Source organism: Rhincodon typus, chromosome 42 (assembly GCF_021869965.1).
Source record: "Rhincodon typus isolate 14 chromosome 42, sRhiTyp1.1, whole genome shotgun sequence".
Taxonomy (NCBI): Eukaryota; Metazoa; Chordata; class Chondrichthyes; order Orectolobiformes; family Rhincodontidae; genus Rhincodon; species Rhincodon typus.
Window position 1 is genome coordinate 4,645,730 of NC_063373.1, and position 12,988 is coordinate 4,658,717.

Below are 12,988 nucleotides of genomic sequence, written 5' to 3' on the forward strand. Positions count from 1 at the left end.
TGCTACCCTAGGAAAAGACTTTCACTGTTCACCCGATCAATGCCCCTCACGATTTTATAATGGTCACCCTTCAGCCTCCGATGTTCTGGGGAAAATGGCTACAGCCTATTCTGCCTCTCCCTACAGCTCAAACCCTCCAAAACTGGCAAAATCTTTGTAAATCTTTTCTGAACACTTTCAAGTTTCACAGCATTCTTCCTATAGCAGGGAGACCAGAACTGAAGGCAGTATTCCAAAAGTGCCGAACCAATGTCCTATACAGCTGTAACACGACCTTCCAACTCCTATACTCAATGCATTTACCAGTAAAGGCAAGCATACCAAACCTTCTTCACTAACCTGTCTACCTGTGACTCTATCTTCAAAGAACTGTGAACCTGCACTTCAAGGTACTTTGTTTGGCAGCACTCCCCTGGAAATTAACATCATGTATATAAGTCCTGCCCTGATTTTCCATGTCAAAATGCAGTACTGCACATTTATCTAAATTAATCTCCATCTACCATTCCTCAGCTCACCTATCCATCTGATCAAGGTGCAGTTGGACTGTGAGGTAACTTTCTTTGCTGTCCATTACACAGCAAATTTGGTGTCATCTGCAAACTTACTAATGATACCTCCCGTGTTCACATCCAAAACATTTATATAAATGTCAAAAAAACAGTAGGCCCAGCACCGATCCTTGTGACACATCACTGATAACAGGCTTCCAGTGTTTTGAAGATTGGAAAATAATCCTCACAAAATCTGCTATTTCCTCCTTGACCTCCTTAAAGATCCTAGGGAACAATTCATCTGGCCGTTGTGATTTATTCACTTTCAATGATTCCAGCTCCTTTAATACTTCCTCTCTCATAATGATTATTTTGTCTAATATTTCGCACTGCTCCTCTCAGCTGACTATATCCACATCATCCTTTTCTTTTGCGAGCCCTGCAGTGACAGTGTCTAAACCAAACAGTGCCACCAGACTGTGTGTTGCTCTGCAAAAGGGGAACGGTGTGGGAGGGAGGGAACATCAACCACTTCCTATTATGAACAAATTGCAAAGTAGTTGTAAACAAGTAACATCTCTAGATTTGACTTAAAACATGGATGAAGCTGCTGGAGCTTCCTCCTGATTCTTGGACAGTGATAAACGTTGTCCTTCATTGTGGACTTCACCAATACAAGAAATTGCTGTTTGTCTGCATCAAGAATAATGTTTCTTCATGAAGAAGACCAAACTTGCACATAGACTCCCGGTGTGGCTTCACAAAACCCTGCACAGCAACTGTATGATCTCTTGTCCTCAAACCCTCTTGCAATGAAGGACAAAGTTCCATTTGCCTTCCTAACTGCTTGCTGCACCTACATGCTTGCTTTGAATGACTGGTGTCCACACATACCCAGATCCCTTTGTACATCAACGGTTCCAAATCTACCACTATATAAATAATACATTGCCATTGTGAATTTTCTACCAAAATGGATAACTTCACAATGATACTGCATCTGTCATGTATTTGCCACTCACTCAAATTGACTGAATCACTCTGAAGACTGTTTGTGTACTGCTCACTCACAATCCCCCTAGTTTTGTGTCAACAAACTTGGAAATATTACATTGGATTCCCTCATCCAAATCATTGATGTATGCTTTAAATAGCTGGGGTCCAAAGACATCCTTACAGTGCCATACTTGTCAAAGTCTTATACTCCTGAAAAAGATTCATTTATTTCTCCCGTGTGTTTCCTGTCTGCTAATGCTTCAGTACATTTTTTAAACATGACTTCACCCATCTTAAATTGACAGACTGCAGCTCCAGGACAATATCCTTTGACTTACACAGTCTCCTTCACACTGGGCAGTCAAAAATCACAGCCATGCTCCATGGCAGCACTTTCTCCAGGATATGTGAGACGGGTAGTCAATGCTGATCCAGGCAGCATTGTCCACATCCCAAGAATAAATATATATATAAAAAAAACTAAAGCTCCCTGTTCAGCCATGCCTCATTTTTAAAACTCCCATCCTTGTTTTCAAATTCCTCTGTCGCCTTTTCTCTCTATTTCTACGTGCTTCATATCTCTCCCTACAGGCAGAACAGAGAAATCTCAATTCTTCCCAGTCAAAGACTGAACATATTCACCTTCTGTTTCATCAAATAACTCTTTCAGTACTTGGTCCAGTTCTTCTTTCTGAAGAAAATTCACAAATCCTGTACTGTATTGCATACAGTTCTGGTCACCACACTACCAGAAGGATGTGGAAGCTTTAGAGAGGGAACAGAAAATGTTTGCCAGGATGTTGCCTGGCATGGGGACATCTAGCTATGAAGAAAGGTTTGATAGACTGGGTTTGTTTCCACTGGGACACAGAAAGTTGAGAGGAAACCTGATAACAAGTTTATGAGATTATGAATTTCATGGATAGAGTCGAAAGTATGAGGTTTTTTTCTCCAAAGGTGGTACGATCATTTATTAAGGGACACAAGTTCAAGGTGTGAATGGAGAAGTTTAAAAGACATGCTAAATTGCAAGTAGTGTTCAGGGATGTGTAGCTTAGGTGGGTTATTGGGGGATGGGTCTGGGCGGAATACTCCGAGGGTCAGTGTGGACTTGTTGGGCCGAAGGGCCTGTTTCCACATTGTAGGGATTTTATGATTCATGATTCAAACATGTGTGAGCCAAGTTTTTGAAACAAAGGACAAAGGGTGGTGAGTGCCTGCAGCGTGCTGCCACAGGAGGTGGGGTAAGCAGATGCAATAGCAGCATTCAGGAAGTGCCTGGATGAATGCATGAATAGGAAGGGAATAGAGGGATACGGATCCTGACAGTTTTAGTATGGAAGGGCAAAATATGTCGTCGCAGGCCTTATGGGTCTAAGGACCTGTTCCTGTGCTGTATTGTTCTTTGTTGTATAACCTGGAAGAAAATGAAAGGAAGAGGTTTTCTAAACTGTTCTCCACTCCCCAATCCCTCACTTGGGTGGCAGCGCAAGCGCAGTGTGGGCCCACTGTCTGGAGCAAGCGCGGTGTGACTGCCGGCAGTGGACAGGGCTCGAACAGTCTCTTTCTGGAGCAGCAGCCTCTGGAGAAAGGGGCAGGGGCAGCACCCTGAGCGGCTTCTCACTCTGGCTCCAGCCGGCAGGCAGTTGTCCTGGAAAGCTTGGCTCCAGGAGGGGGAGGGGGAGAAATGGGTAGGTGCGGGGCTCCATTCCCCGCACACTTGGCCTGCAGCCTGGAACCCCTGGATGCCAACGACGAGCTCAGTGATCCCTATTGGCTGCTTCAGGCAAGGCCTGTCCCGGTTTGGTTCAAAGTGAGACTCCCTCCTCTGTGCAACATCTGGAGCAAAGCAATGTCTCCCCCTTTCCATTTCTTTTCTCATCCTGGGAATACTGTTCACTTGCAGCAACTGAAGGGAGAGGAACTGATTCCAGGGTGGGAGCGTACTCTGGAAATGATATGTCTCTTAAATTTATTATCATTATTTGTTGTCTCAGTTTTGCACATTTATTTGCCTGCCTAACAGGGTGGCATCTTTCCTTCTTACAGGATTTCTATCAGAGGTGGTCAGGAGTTAAGGGGCAGTAAATTAGAAATAATGCACTGCATATAAAACAGATATATGATGCCCTTATAGATACATATAAATTTAGGGTGGGAGCCAGCATGAAGATTTTCAGGACTGTGTGTCCTGGACATCAAGTACTGAGCAGTTAAACTAAAAGAATTGCGGTTGCTGGAAATCAGAACAAAAAGAAATTTCTAGAAAAGCTCAGCAGGTCTGGCTGCATCTCTGGAGAGAAATCAGAGTTAACATTTCGGATCCAGTGACCTTTCTTCAGAACTGAGAACTGAGCAGAGATCTGTTGATTAACATGAATTTTTGCCTTCTGGAGAATGAGTGTGAGAAGGAAGGCAGGGTTTGTGGGAATGTGACTGCCAGTATTTGGAATTAATCAAGGGTTAAGCAAGGGGATTAAACAAGAACAGTCAGCATGCATTTTTTAAAGGGGAGTTCATATCTGACCAACTTAATTTAGTTTTTTGATGAGGTATCCAGTTGTACCAATGAGGGCAATACTTTTAATATAGTCTTATTGGACATCGGCAAGGCATTTAGTCAGGTCCTGCATAGGAGACCGATAACAAAGGTAAGAGCCCACGGGTTTCATCGAAATTTGGCAAATTGGATCCACAATTCTCTGCATGGCAGGAAGCAGCGGGTGATAATTGAGGACATTTTTCCGATTAGAAGTCTGTTCCATTGGGGTCCCATAGTGGTCAGTGTTGAGCCCTTGTTGTTTATGGTTTATATAAATTATTTAGACTTGAATGTAGAACGGTTGATCAGTTAGTTTGCAGATGATACAAAGTAAATAGTGAGGAGGATAGCCTTGGCTTTCCACATACTAACAGGTGGGTCAGATGGGCTGATCAGTGAGAAGCAACATATTTGGGCAGGTTAATTTGTCATTGCATTCAGCTGTTAATGAAAAGATTAGTGGTTAATTGACAGGCCAGGGAAGGAAGGCGATTTCGTTTTCCCATCAGCGTACTCTGTGAGACAGTCGTGGATTGTCAATGGGGATTTTGGCTGCAAAACAATTTTGCCCAAAAGTTGCTCACTCCACAGTTATCTTGTGACTCCCAAACAGACAGCTTCTAATGCTTCTGAATTAATTCTGTCCCTCTGAATTTCATTCAATAGTTTCCCCACCATCAAGGTGAGACTGACTGGCTTAGTTTCTTGATTTATCCCTTGCTCCCTTCTTGAATAAAAGCTCCACTTTGTCTATTCTTCAGGCCTCTAGCACCTTTGTTGTGGTCAGAGGGGAATTGAAAAAATTTGCAAGCGTTCCTGCCCTTTAGTCCCAACAACGCAGAATACATTTCACCTGACTTTGGAGGTTTATCTGCATTTAAGCCAGTCAGCAGACTCAAAACCTTCTTGCTCTCTATGCTAATTTATTTAAGGACCACAGCAGTAATGTGTGTGTGGAACCAGAGGATGTCGGCTAAATTTGAAATGAACACTGTGTCAATGCTCATTAGTGAGAGACCATTCAGGGAGAAGTATGTGATTGAATTTAATCAGCCTTACTCTTTAACCTTTAATGTACCTGTAAAACAACTGAGCATTTTCCTTTATTTTACCTGGCTGCATCAATTCATGTTCTCCATGTTCTCCAATTCATAGCTCTCCATATCTCCCCATTTAAATTCCCTCTTGCACATTTCCCCGATAGAATCTGCTCCCTCCCTGTGCACTCCGGCCAAATCATACCTGGTCTTGTTAAAATCAACCAATTTAGAACTTTGATTTAAGGCCAATCCTCGTCTTTTTCCAGATCAATCCTTAATCTTTTTAAAAGAGTTATGATAACTGTCTGCAAGATCCTCCCCCACTGATACTTCAACCGCTTGTCCATTTTTGTTACCTAAAATTAATTCCAGGAGCTCCCCTTTCCTTGTTGGGACTTCTACATACTGCCTTCAAAAGCTGTCCTGGATTTATTTTAAAAGTTCCTGTAAACCTTTCATACTGTGCCGACCACAGTAAATGTTGGGGAATTGAAACTCCCCACTATCATGACCCTGTAACTTTGATGCTTCCCTGAAATCTGCCTCCTTACGAGCTCTACTTGTTCTACCCTTACAGGTTTATCTAAGGAATTTTCTAAGACATTATTTCTCCTTATTGCTGTAATAAATTCTCTGATAGACCTTATATCTTTCAAAAAGAGTCAGAGATGCAGGGTGCACTCAAAATATGACCTTTTATTTGCTTAGTTACAGCTCAGTAACAGTGTATAGCAAAAAAAAGACACAAAGTCATGAAGGTACAAAAAAAATGTCCACAGACTTGAGAATATCTTTCTTTTAGAGCGCTCACCACCACCCCTTCCCCCAGCCCCACACACACACACACACCATTATTATTGTTCAGCAGAATTGAGTTGGCACTTTGTGATCGGCTCTCTTGTACATCATTTTCACTGAGATTGACAGGCTTGTGGCTTAATCATGGTCACAATAATGTTTTTGAAACTTTTCACAATGATTACTGTCCAAATAATATTTGCCAGAACTGCCAATTAATTAGAAATGTCTCATTACAGGGAAAACAAAAGAATATTGACTTCGATCAGTTCCACAAAGTTATGAGCTTTAGCACAATCCAATTAAAATTCCAATATCTTAACTGTGTGTGTGTGTGAGAGAGAGAAAGGAGAAACCTTTTGTGCTGGGCTTGCTTAACTAATTGTTAACCATTTGTGGGCTGGTTTAATTCCTTTTATGAACTTAATTGGTTCTATAATATTGGTTAACCACCTAATTAGTGTGAGGTAATCAAATGTGTCTAATGTTATTATCTTACGTGTTAGCTGCAAATATTAATCATCTTATCTACAGCTTACAAGAGTTGCAAACGTTGTTCTTAAAATGTTCTATGTCTTCTATTATTTAAATGTTGTTATCTTCTGTTAGCTCCAAATGTTAATTGTTTATCTATGGCTTACAGTGTGGAATCAAATGACATATGCTGTTAGTTGCGACCTCGAGAAAATGTTGCTGTCAGCAATAGTTGTGGCCAGCCATAACAATCTTATCTTGTGCTCAGTTACGGGCAACAGTAACATTCCCTAAACACAGCTATGACACCTCCTCTTCCTTTGCATCCTTCGCTGTCTCGCATGAAGACCGTGCATCCTGGAGTTTTGAGCTTCCAAACCTACCTCTCTCTCAACCATGTCTCAGTGACAGCAATGTCATAATACACCATTTTTAATTTGTATCCTCAACTCATCTGCCTTGTTTGTCACACGTGTAGCATTAAAATCAATGCCATTCAACCAGGTCAAACTCCCTTGTACCCGAACTGGCCTGTAATGTCAATGCCTTCCTGACTCACTTGTTGATTCCTCTCTTCTTAGCCTTTTGGATATGCTTTCTGGATCCCACCCCCTTGCCAAGTTATGTTGCACGTGCACCAACAACACTTGGAACTAAATTTCCAGCATTTCAGGCTATATCTCACTCTGGATGTGCCTTCCCCCAACTGCTCATGTGAAGGATTATCTTATCTTTATTATCTTATCTCTAAGGCACTCAGAATTAGACAAAGAGTTGATGCAACTTGGTTTTAATAAACAGCTGATTTGTATTATTTTTATTCCAAATAGGTAACTGAACCTGTATTGTTCATAAACATGGTCAGAAATAGGGCCAGAAAGCATGGTTTGGATTTGGATAGCAATACCATCAAAATCCAATGCTGATGGATATGAGGGAACTTGTTTAACCAATTCTGATGAACCTCAAATACACTTTGCAAACAATATGCAGGTGGATACTCGTTACAGAGCATAAATGTGTTGAAATAATGACATTGTGCTTACTTTCAAAACCTATTCCAGAGACACAACTGTATCAATGTTTTATCCTCAATATCAGCCCCTTTAATAGATTAATAACATCAATACAAATGGTCCAATGACCAAAGTTTATTCCTTGGTGTGTGAATAAAAGCAAAACCTTTCACCTGTGGTTCTTTGTGAATTTGCTTGTGCATTAGCAAACAGCAAAGTCTTTTAGATGAACAGAGCAGGTGAATGGGATCCACTTGGTGTCATTTCACTGGTGTGGTAACATTTTAAAATCCCTTTCCACATGCAGAACAAGTGAACTGTCTCTCCATAGAGTGAACAGGCTGGTGTATCAGCCAGTGAGTTGACTGAGTGAATGCTTTTCCCCAGTGTGAACTCGCTGATGTCTCAGCAGGATGGTTGACTGACCGAATGTTTTCCCACAATCAGAGCAGATGAATGGTTTCTCTCCAGTATGTACTCGCTGGTGTGTTAGAAGTCTCGATGAGCAATTGAATGCTTTTCCACATTCAGAACAGGTGAATGGTCTCTCCCCACTGTGAATTCGCTGGTGTATCAGCAGATTACATGAGCGATTGAATCCTTTTCCACATTCAGAACAGGTGAATGGTTTCTCTCCAGTGTGAATTCGCTGGTGTATCAGCAGTTTAGAAGAGTAATGGAATCCTTTTCCACATTCAGAACAGGTGAATGGTTTCTCCCCAGTGTGAATTCGCTGGTGTTTCAGCAGGCTGGATGACGAAGTGAATCCCTTCCCACAGTCAAAGCAAGTGAATGGCTTCTCCCCAGTGTGAATACGCTGGTGTATCCGCAGGTCGGATGACTGAGCGTATGCTTTCCCACACACTGAGCAGGTGAATGGTCTCTCTCCAGTGTGGACCCGCTGGTGTATCCGCAGGTGGGATGACTGCGTGAATCCCATTCCACAATCAGAGCAGGTAAATGGCTTCTCCCCAGTGTGACTGCGTTGGTGAGTTTCCAGCTCAGATGGGTAAAGAAATCCCTTCCCACAATCCTCACATTTCCACAGTCTCTCCCCAGTGTGACTGCGTTGGTGAGTTTCTAGCTGGGATGGGTAAAGAAATCCCTTCCCGCAATCCCCACATTTCCACCGTCTCTCCCCAGTGCGACTGCATTGGCGTTTGGACATTACAGATGAAGCTTCACAGACTCTTCCACAAACAGACGATACGTGTTTCTCCCCGGGGTGAATGGTGCTTTTTCCTTCAACGTTCAAAATTCTGATATAATTAGGTTATGATAAACAGAGTGACTGTCGGATCTGGATCTGGTTTCATTTGAAGTCTCTAATTGCAAATCACCATTTCAAACATAAAACAAATTAGGAGAATGAGAAGAAAATGCAAGTTGTGAAACAGAGATCAGTTAACCTGATCGGTTGAGGAGATGACAAAGGGAAAATGCTGGATTATCATTAAAACTGAACTGTCCTTCAGGGAAGGGAACCAGTCAGTGTTTGCTCAAAACTGCAGAAAGAGATAGGGGTGGGAGAGGCAGCATGAAGAAGTATTTGAGAGATCTACAACTCAAACCTGTTCCTGTCTTCTCCCCATACCTTCAATCCCTCCAAAAGGATAAGAACAAGTGCATAGTTCCTTGAAAGGGGAATTGCAGGCAGACAGGACAGTGAACGTGAATTTGGAATACTTGTCTTTATTGGTCAGTGCATTGAGTACAGGATTCGGGAGGTCATGTTGTTGCTTTTTTAGACATTTGTTAGGTGGATTTTAGAAGACTGCATTCTGTTCTGGTCTCCCTGCTGTCGGCAAGATATTGTTAAACTTGAAAACATTCAGAAAAGATCAACAAAGTTGTTGCTGGGATTGTAGAGTTGAGCTATAGGGAGAGGCTGAATAGGCTGGGTTTTCTTTTCCTCTGGAGTGTCGGAGGCTGAGGAATGATCTTATAGAGGTTTATACAATCATGAGGGACATGGATCGACTGAGTAGGAAGGTCTTTTTCCCAGAGTAAGAGAGTTCAAAACTAGTGGGCATGGGTTTAAGGTGGGAGGGGAAAGATTTTAAAGGGATCCAAGGGGCAATCTTTTTACACAGAGGGTGTTACGTGTATGTAACGAGGTACCGGAGGAAGTAGTGGAGACAGGTACAGTGACAACGTTTGAACTGCATCTACGTGGATGCATGGATAGGAAGTGTTTATTGGGATATGAGTCAAATGCTGGAAAAATGGGGCTAGATCAGTTTAGGACATCTGGTTAGCATGGATGAGTTGGACCAAAGAGTCTGTTTCCATGCCGTATCACTCTGTGACGCTAAGTGCTTAAACAAAATGGTGGAAATCTGAAATAAAATCAGGAAATGCTGGAGACTTTCCGTAGGCGTGGCAGCATCTGAAATAGTGGCAGATGCGGGAACCATTGCAACCACAAAGAAATGTTTAGATGATCCTACAAGCCACTATGATATAGGTTACATGCTGAGTGCTGGAAAATGAGTTTAAAGTAAATAGGTGCTTGATGATCAGCATGGATATGATGGGGAGATCATGTTCAACAATTTTATATCTGAGACTCTGATCCCATTTTTTTCCGTGCTTCTCTGTCAGTCTCTCTTTCAGTAAGCAGGCAGTGAAGAGTGCAAATGATATGTTGGCCTTCATAGTGAGAGGATTTGAGTACAGGAGCAGGGATATCTTTCTGTAAAGGTATTGGTGAGACCACACCTGGAGAATTGTGTGCACCTTTGTACTCCTTTTTCAAGGAAAGATGCCCTGGCTGTATAGAGAATGTAAAGAAGGTTTACCAGACTGATTCCTGGGGTATCAGGACTGACATATGAAGAAAGACTCGATCCTCATTTAATCCTCCTTTCTTTAGTCTCTCTGAGCCACTGACTAATAATCTACCTGCCAATTCCCAATTTGAATCTGACCCATCTAAGCCCACACTTTGGTTCCCACTCCCCTGCCATACTAGTTTAAAACCTCAAAGGAACTATCAAAAGCCTTCACGAGAATTGTTTCAGCTCTGCCTAGGGGCAACCAGTCAGCCTTGTACAGGTCCCAACGTCCCAACGTCCCAAGAATCTAAACTCTTCGCTGGTGCACCATTTCTCTAGCTACATGTTCATCTGATCTATACTCTTATTCCTGCTCTCGCGAGCACATGGCACTGGGAGTGAGTTTGACATTATTACATTTGAGGCCCTGGATTTTAATGTATCTCATATCTTCCTATAGTCAGCTTTCAGATCTTCATCCTTTGTTTAGCTGTGTCGTTGGTACCTATGAATTCCACAACAACTGGCTATTCAACCTCCAGCTCCAGAATGTCTTGCAGCTGCTCCAGGATATCCCTGATCCTGGCACCAGGGAGGCCACATACCATCCTGGATACATGTCTACTGCCTCAGGAGTGGCTATCTGTATCTCTGACTGTTGAATCCCCAGTCACTACAGGCTTGCCATTCTTTCTCCTCTGTTCTGTGCAGCAGACCCACCCATGGTGCCTTGAACTTGGCTGTTGCCGATTTCCCCTGAGGCCACCCCCGACCAGCCCCAAAGTATCAAAATCAGTATATCTGTTTGAGGGGAGGATGACCACTAGGGACTCCTGCACTTCCTTCCTGAGCATTTATCTTTATCTGATGGCCATCCATTCCCTTTCTGCCAGTGTAATTCTCACCTGTGGTGTAACCAACTCACTAAATGTGCTGCCCATGACATTCTCAGTGTTGCGGATGCTCTGCAGTGATTCCACCCACCGCTCCAGCTCCCAAAAGCGGTTAGCCAGTAGCTGCAGATAGACACACGTCCTGTACACGTAGCCATCAGCAACACTGGAAGCTTTCCTTAATTCCCACATTGCCAGAGGAACACACCAGGGGTCTGAGGTCTCCTGTCATGACTTCTTTGTAAATTAAGTTAGTTACTCCCTTTAAGAGAATTTAATTGAGCTAAGGATTTTCTTTCGTTGCAAACATTTCTATTATTATCGAAAGCCCATTACAAAGCTCATATTCTTCAAAACTGTAAGAAAATACTTTGCAGGTACTACTGATGGTTCTTTCGACTGGGAGTGTATCACTTTCTGAACTGCCCAAACTAAGACTGAGCACCACTGTCAATTTTCAGCTTCACCTTCTCCTTGTCTACCTCACTGTCTGTTCTCACCCAACTCCAAAGCACTCTCATTCAAAGTGCAACCTTGTCATATTAACAGTAACCTTGTCATATTAACAGTCCTCACATCTACACTGAGTGCAGCCTACTTTACTATTCCAGTGCACCTCACTGGGAGTTCAGGGAGCAGCATCTCAACTTTCCTTTCAGCTCTTTATAACCCTCCAGAATCAACAAGGACTTCAGCAAGTTCAGAATCAACAAAGATTTGTCAGGACCTGGAACATTCCACCTGAAAGGGTGCTGGAATTCGACTCCGTAGTGAATTTTAAAAGGAAGTTTGCATGTATTTGTGAATTGGAAATGTACAGGTTAAAATCATTAAGTGGGCGATTGAGATGAAATATGACAGTTCTTTCAAAGAGTCAAGGTATTATTTGGATAAATCTGGGCCCCTTCTCAGGTCAATATCTATCTACTTCCTCAGCTGCAGGGCCCAGAACTGAGCACATACCCCGAGATGATCAAACAACAGATTTGAATATCTTAGCTGCTTTTCGAGTTAAAAGCATATTGGAGACATTTTCCCACAGACAGAACAGACAAACCTTTTTCTTTTCACAGTGAAATGCCAATGACATTCAGATCCTGATGACTCTGCTGATTGTCAGAACTTGTTTTGAGATCCCAGTCTGCAAATTATTCTCAGTTAATATCCTGCAAAACGAATTCAAAAAGAGAATCACTCTCAGTCTAGGATAGAAATCTAGAAAACAAAATCATTTCTCTTGGTTTCAGTTTGTTCTGTAAATGCTCCCCTTCAAGTCGCCCCGCCCCCACTCAGGAAGAAGCAGGCGCAAGCGCACTACTGCATCTGACCTCCAATAAAGATGGCGGCGGTAACTCGGGGCCTATCACCGCCGGAGGCCCGCAGCCGTTTTCCCGTTTGCTACAAACGCGGGACTGGAAATTTCTAATTCAGGTCTAGTAGCCTACAGCCGGTGCTGATACAACTTCCCAATCGAGACTGACGCCATTTTCCTCCCGACGTCCACTGAATCTCCCGCTTTCTCGTCTCTGCCTCCCGCACTCGCTCAGACACTAAGTATAGCGACAATACGCCGGCTGCGTTAATGGTCACGTGTCATCTTGATCACCCCGCCCCACAGTCATTCCCATTGGTTGGAGGTTCAGTCGCTACGATTTGGTCCGCCAGCCACGCCCACCAACCTCCTATTGGTCAATGCTATGCCGTCAATCAGCCAGAGCCCAATAGGATGTGAGTAGCGGAATCCTCCCACTCTCTCCCCTGGGATGGGCTGCATTGAAGTACAGAAGATAGGAGCAGGAGGAGGCCGTTCGACTGACGAGCCTAGTGCGCCATTCTTCATCATCATGGCTGATCGTCCAACTCAATAGCCTAATCCTGCTTTCTCCCCAAAACTTTTAATCCCATTCGCCACAAGTGCTATATCTAAGTTAACAAGGTGTAGAGCTGATGAACACAGC

General features: G+C 43.1%; 1 protein-coding gene across 3 annotated transcripts; it reads right to left on the bottom strand.

The window, feature by feature from the left end:
• Positions 1–5,748: 5,748 nt before the first annotated feature.
• LOC109938612 (zinc finger protein 239-like) lies at positions 5,749–12,622 on the bottom strand. Of its 3 annotated transcripts, none has more exons than XM_048619041.1 (3): positions 12,476–12,622; positions 12,088–12,196; positions 5,749–8,619 (listed from the first exon to the last, which is right to left on the bottom strand). In XM_048619041.1, the coding sequence occupies exon 3, from the start codon at positions 8,526–8,528 to the stop codon at positions 7,710–7,712; it is 819 nt and encodes a 272-aa protein (XP_048474998.1). In that variant the 5' UTR covers positions 8,529–8,619; positions 12,088–12,196; positions 12,476–12,622; the 3' UTR covers positions 5,749–7,709. The 3 variants fall into 3 exon arrangements, with proteins under 3 accessions (XP_048474998.1, XP_048474996.1, XP_048474997.1); XM_048619039.1 differs by having other exon boundaries at positions 12,359–12,622; XM_048619040.1 differs by having other exon boundaries at positions 5,749–8,685; positions 12,359–12,622.
• Positions 12,623–12,988: the final 366 nt, after the last annotated feature.

What these genes read in the sequence shown, in the direction of transcription:
- LOC109938612 (XM_048619041.1), bottom strand. Translation starts at nt 8,528, where the DNA reads ATGTCCAAACGCCAATGCAGTCGCACTGGGGAGAGACGGTGGAAATGT.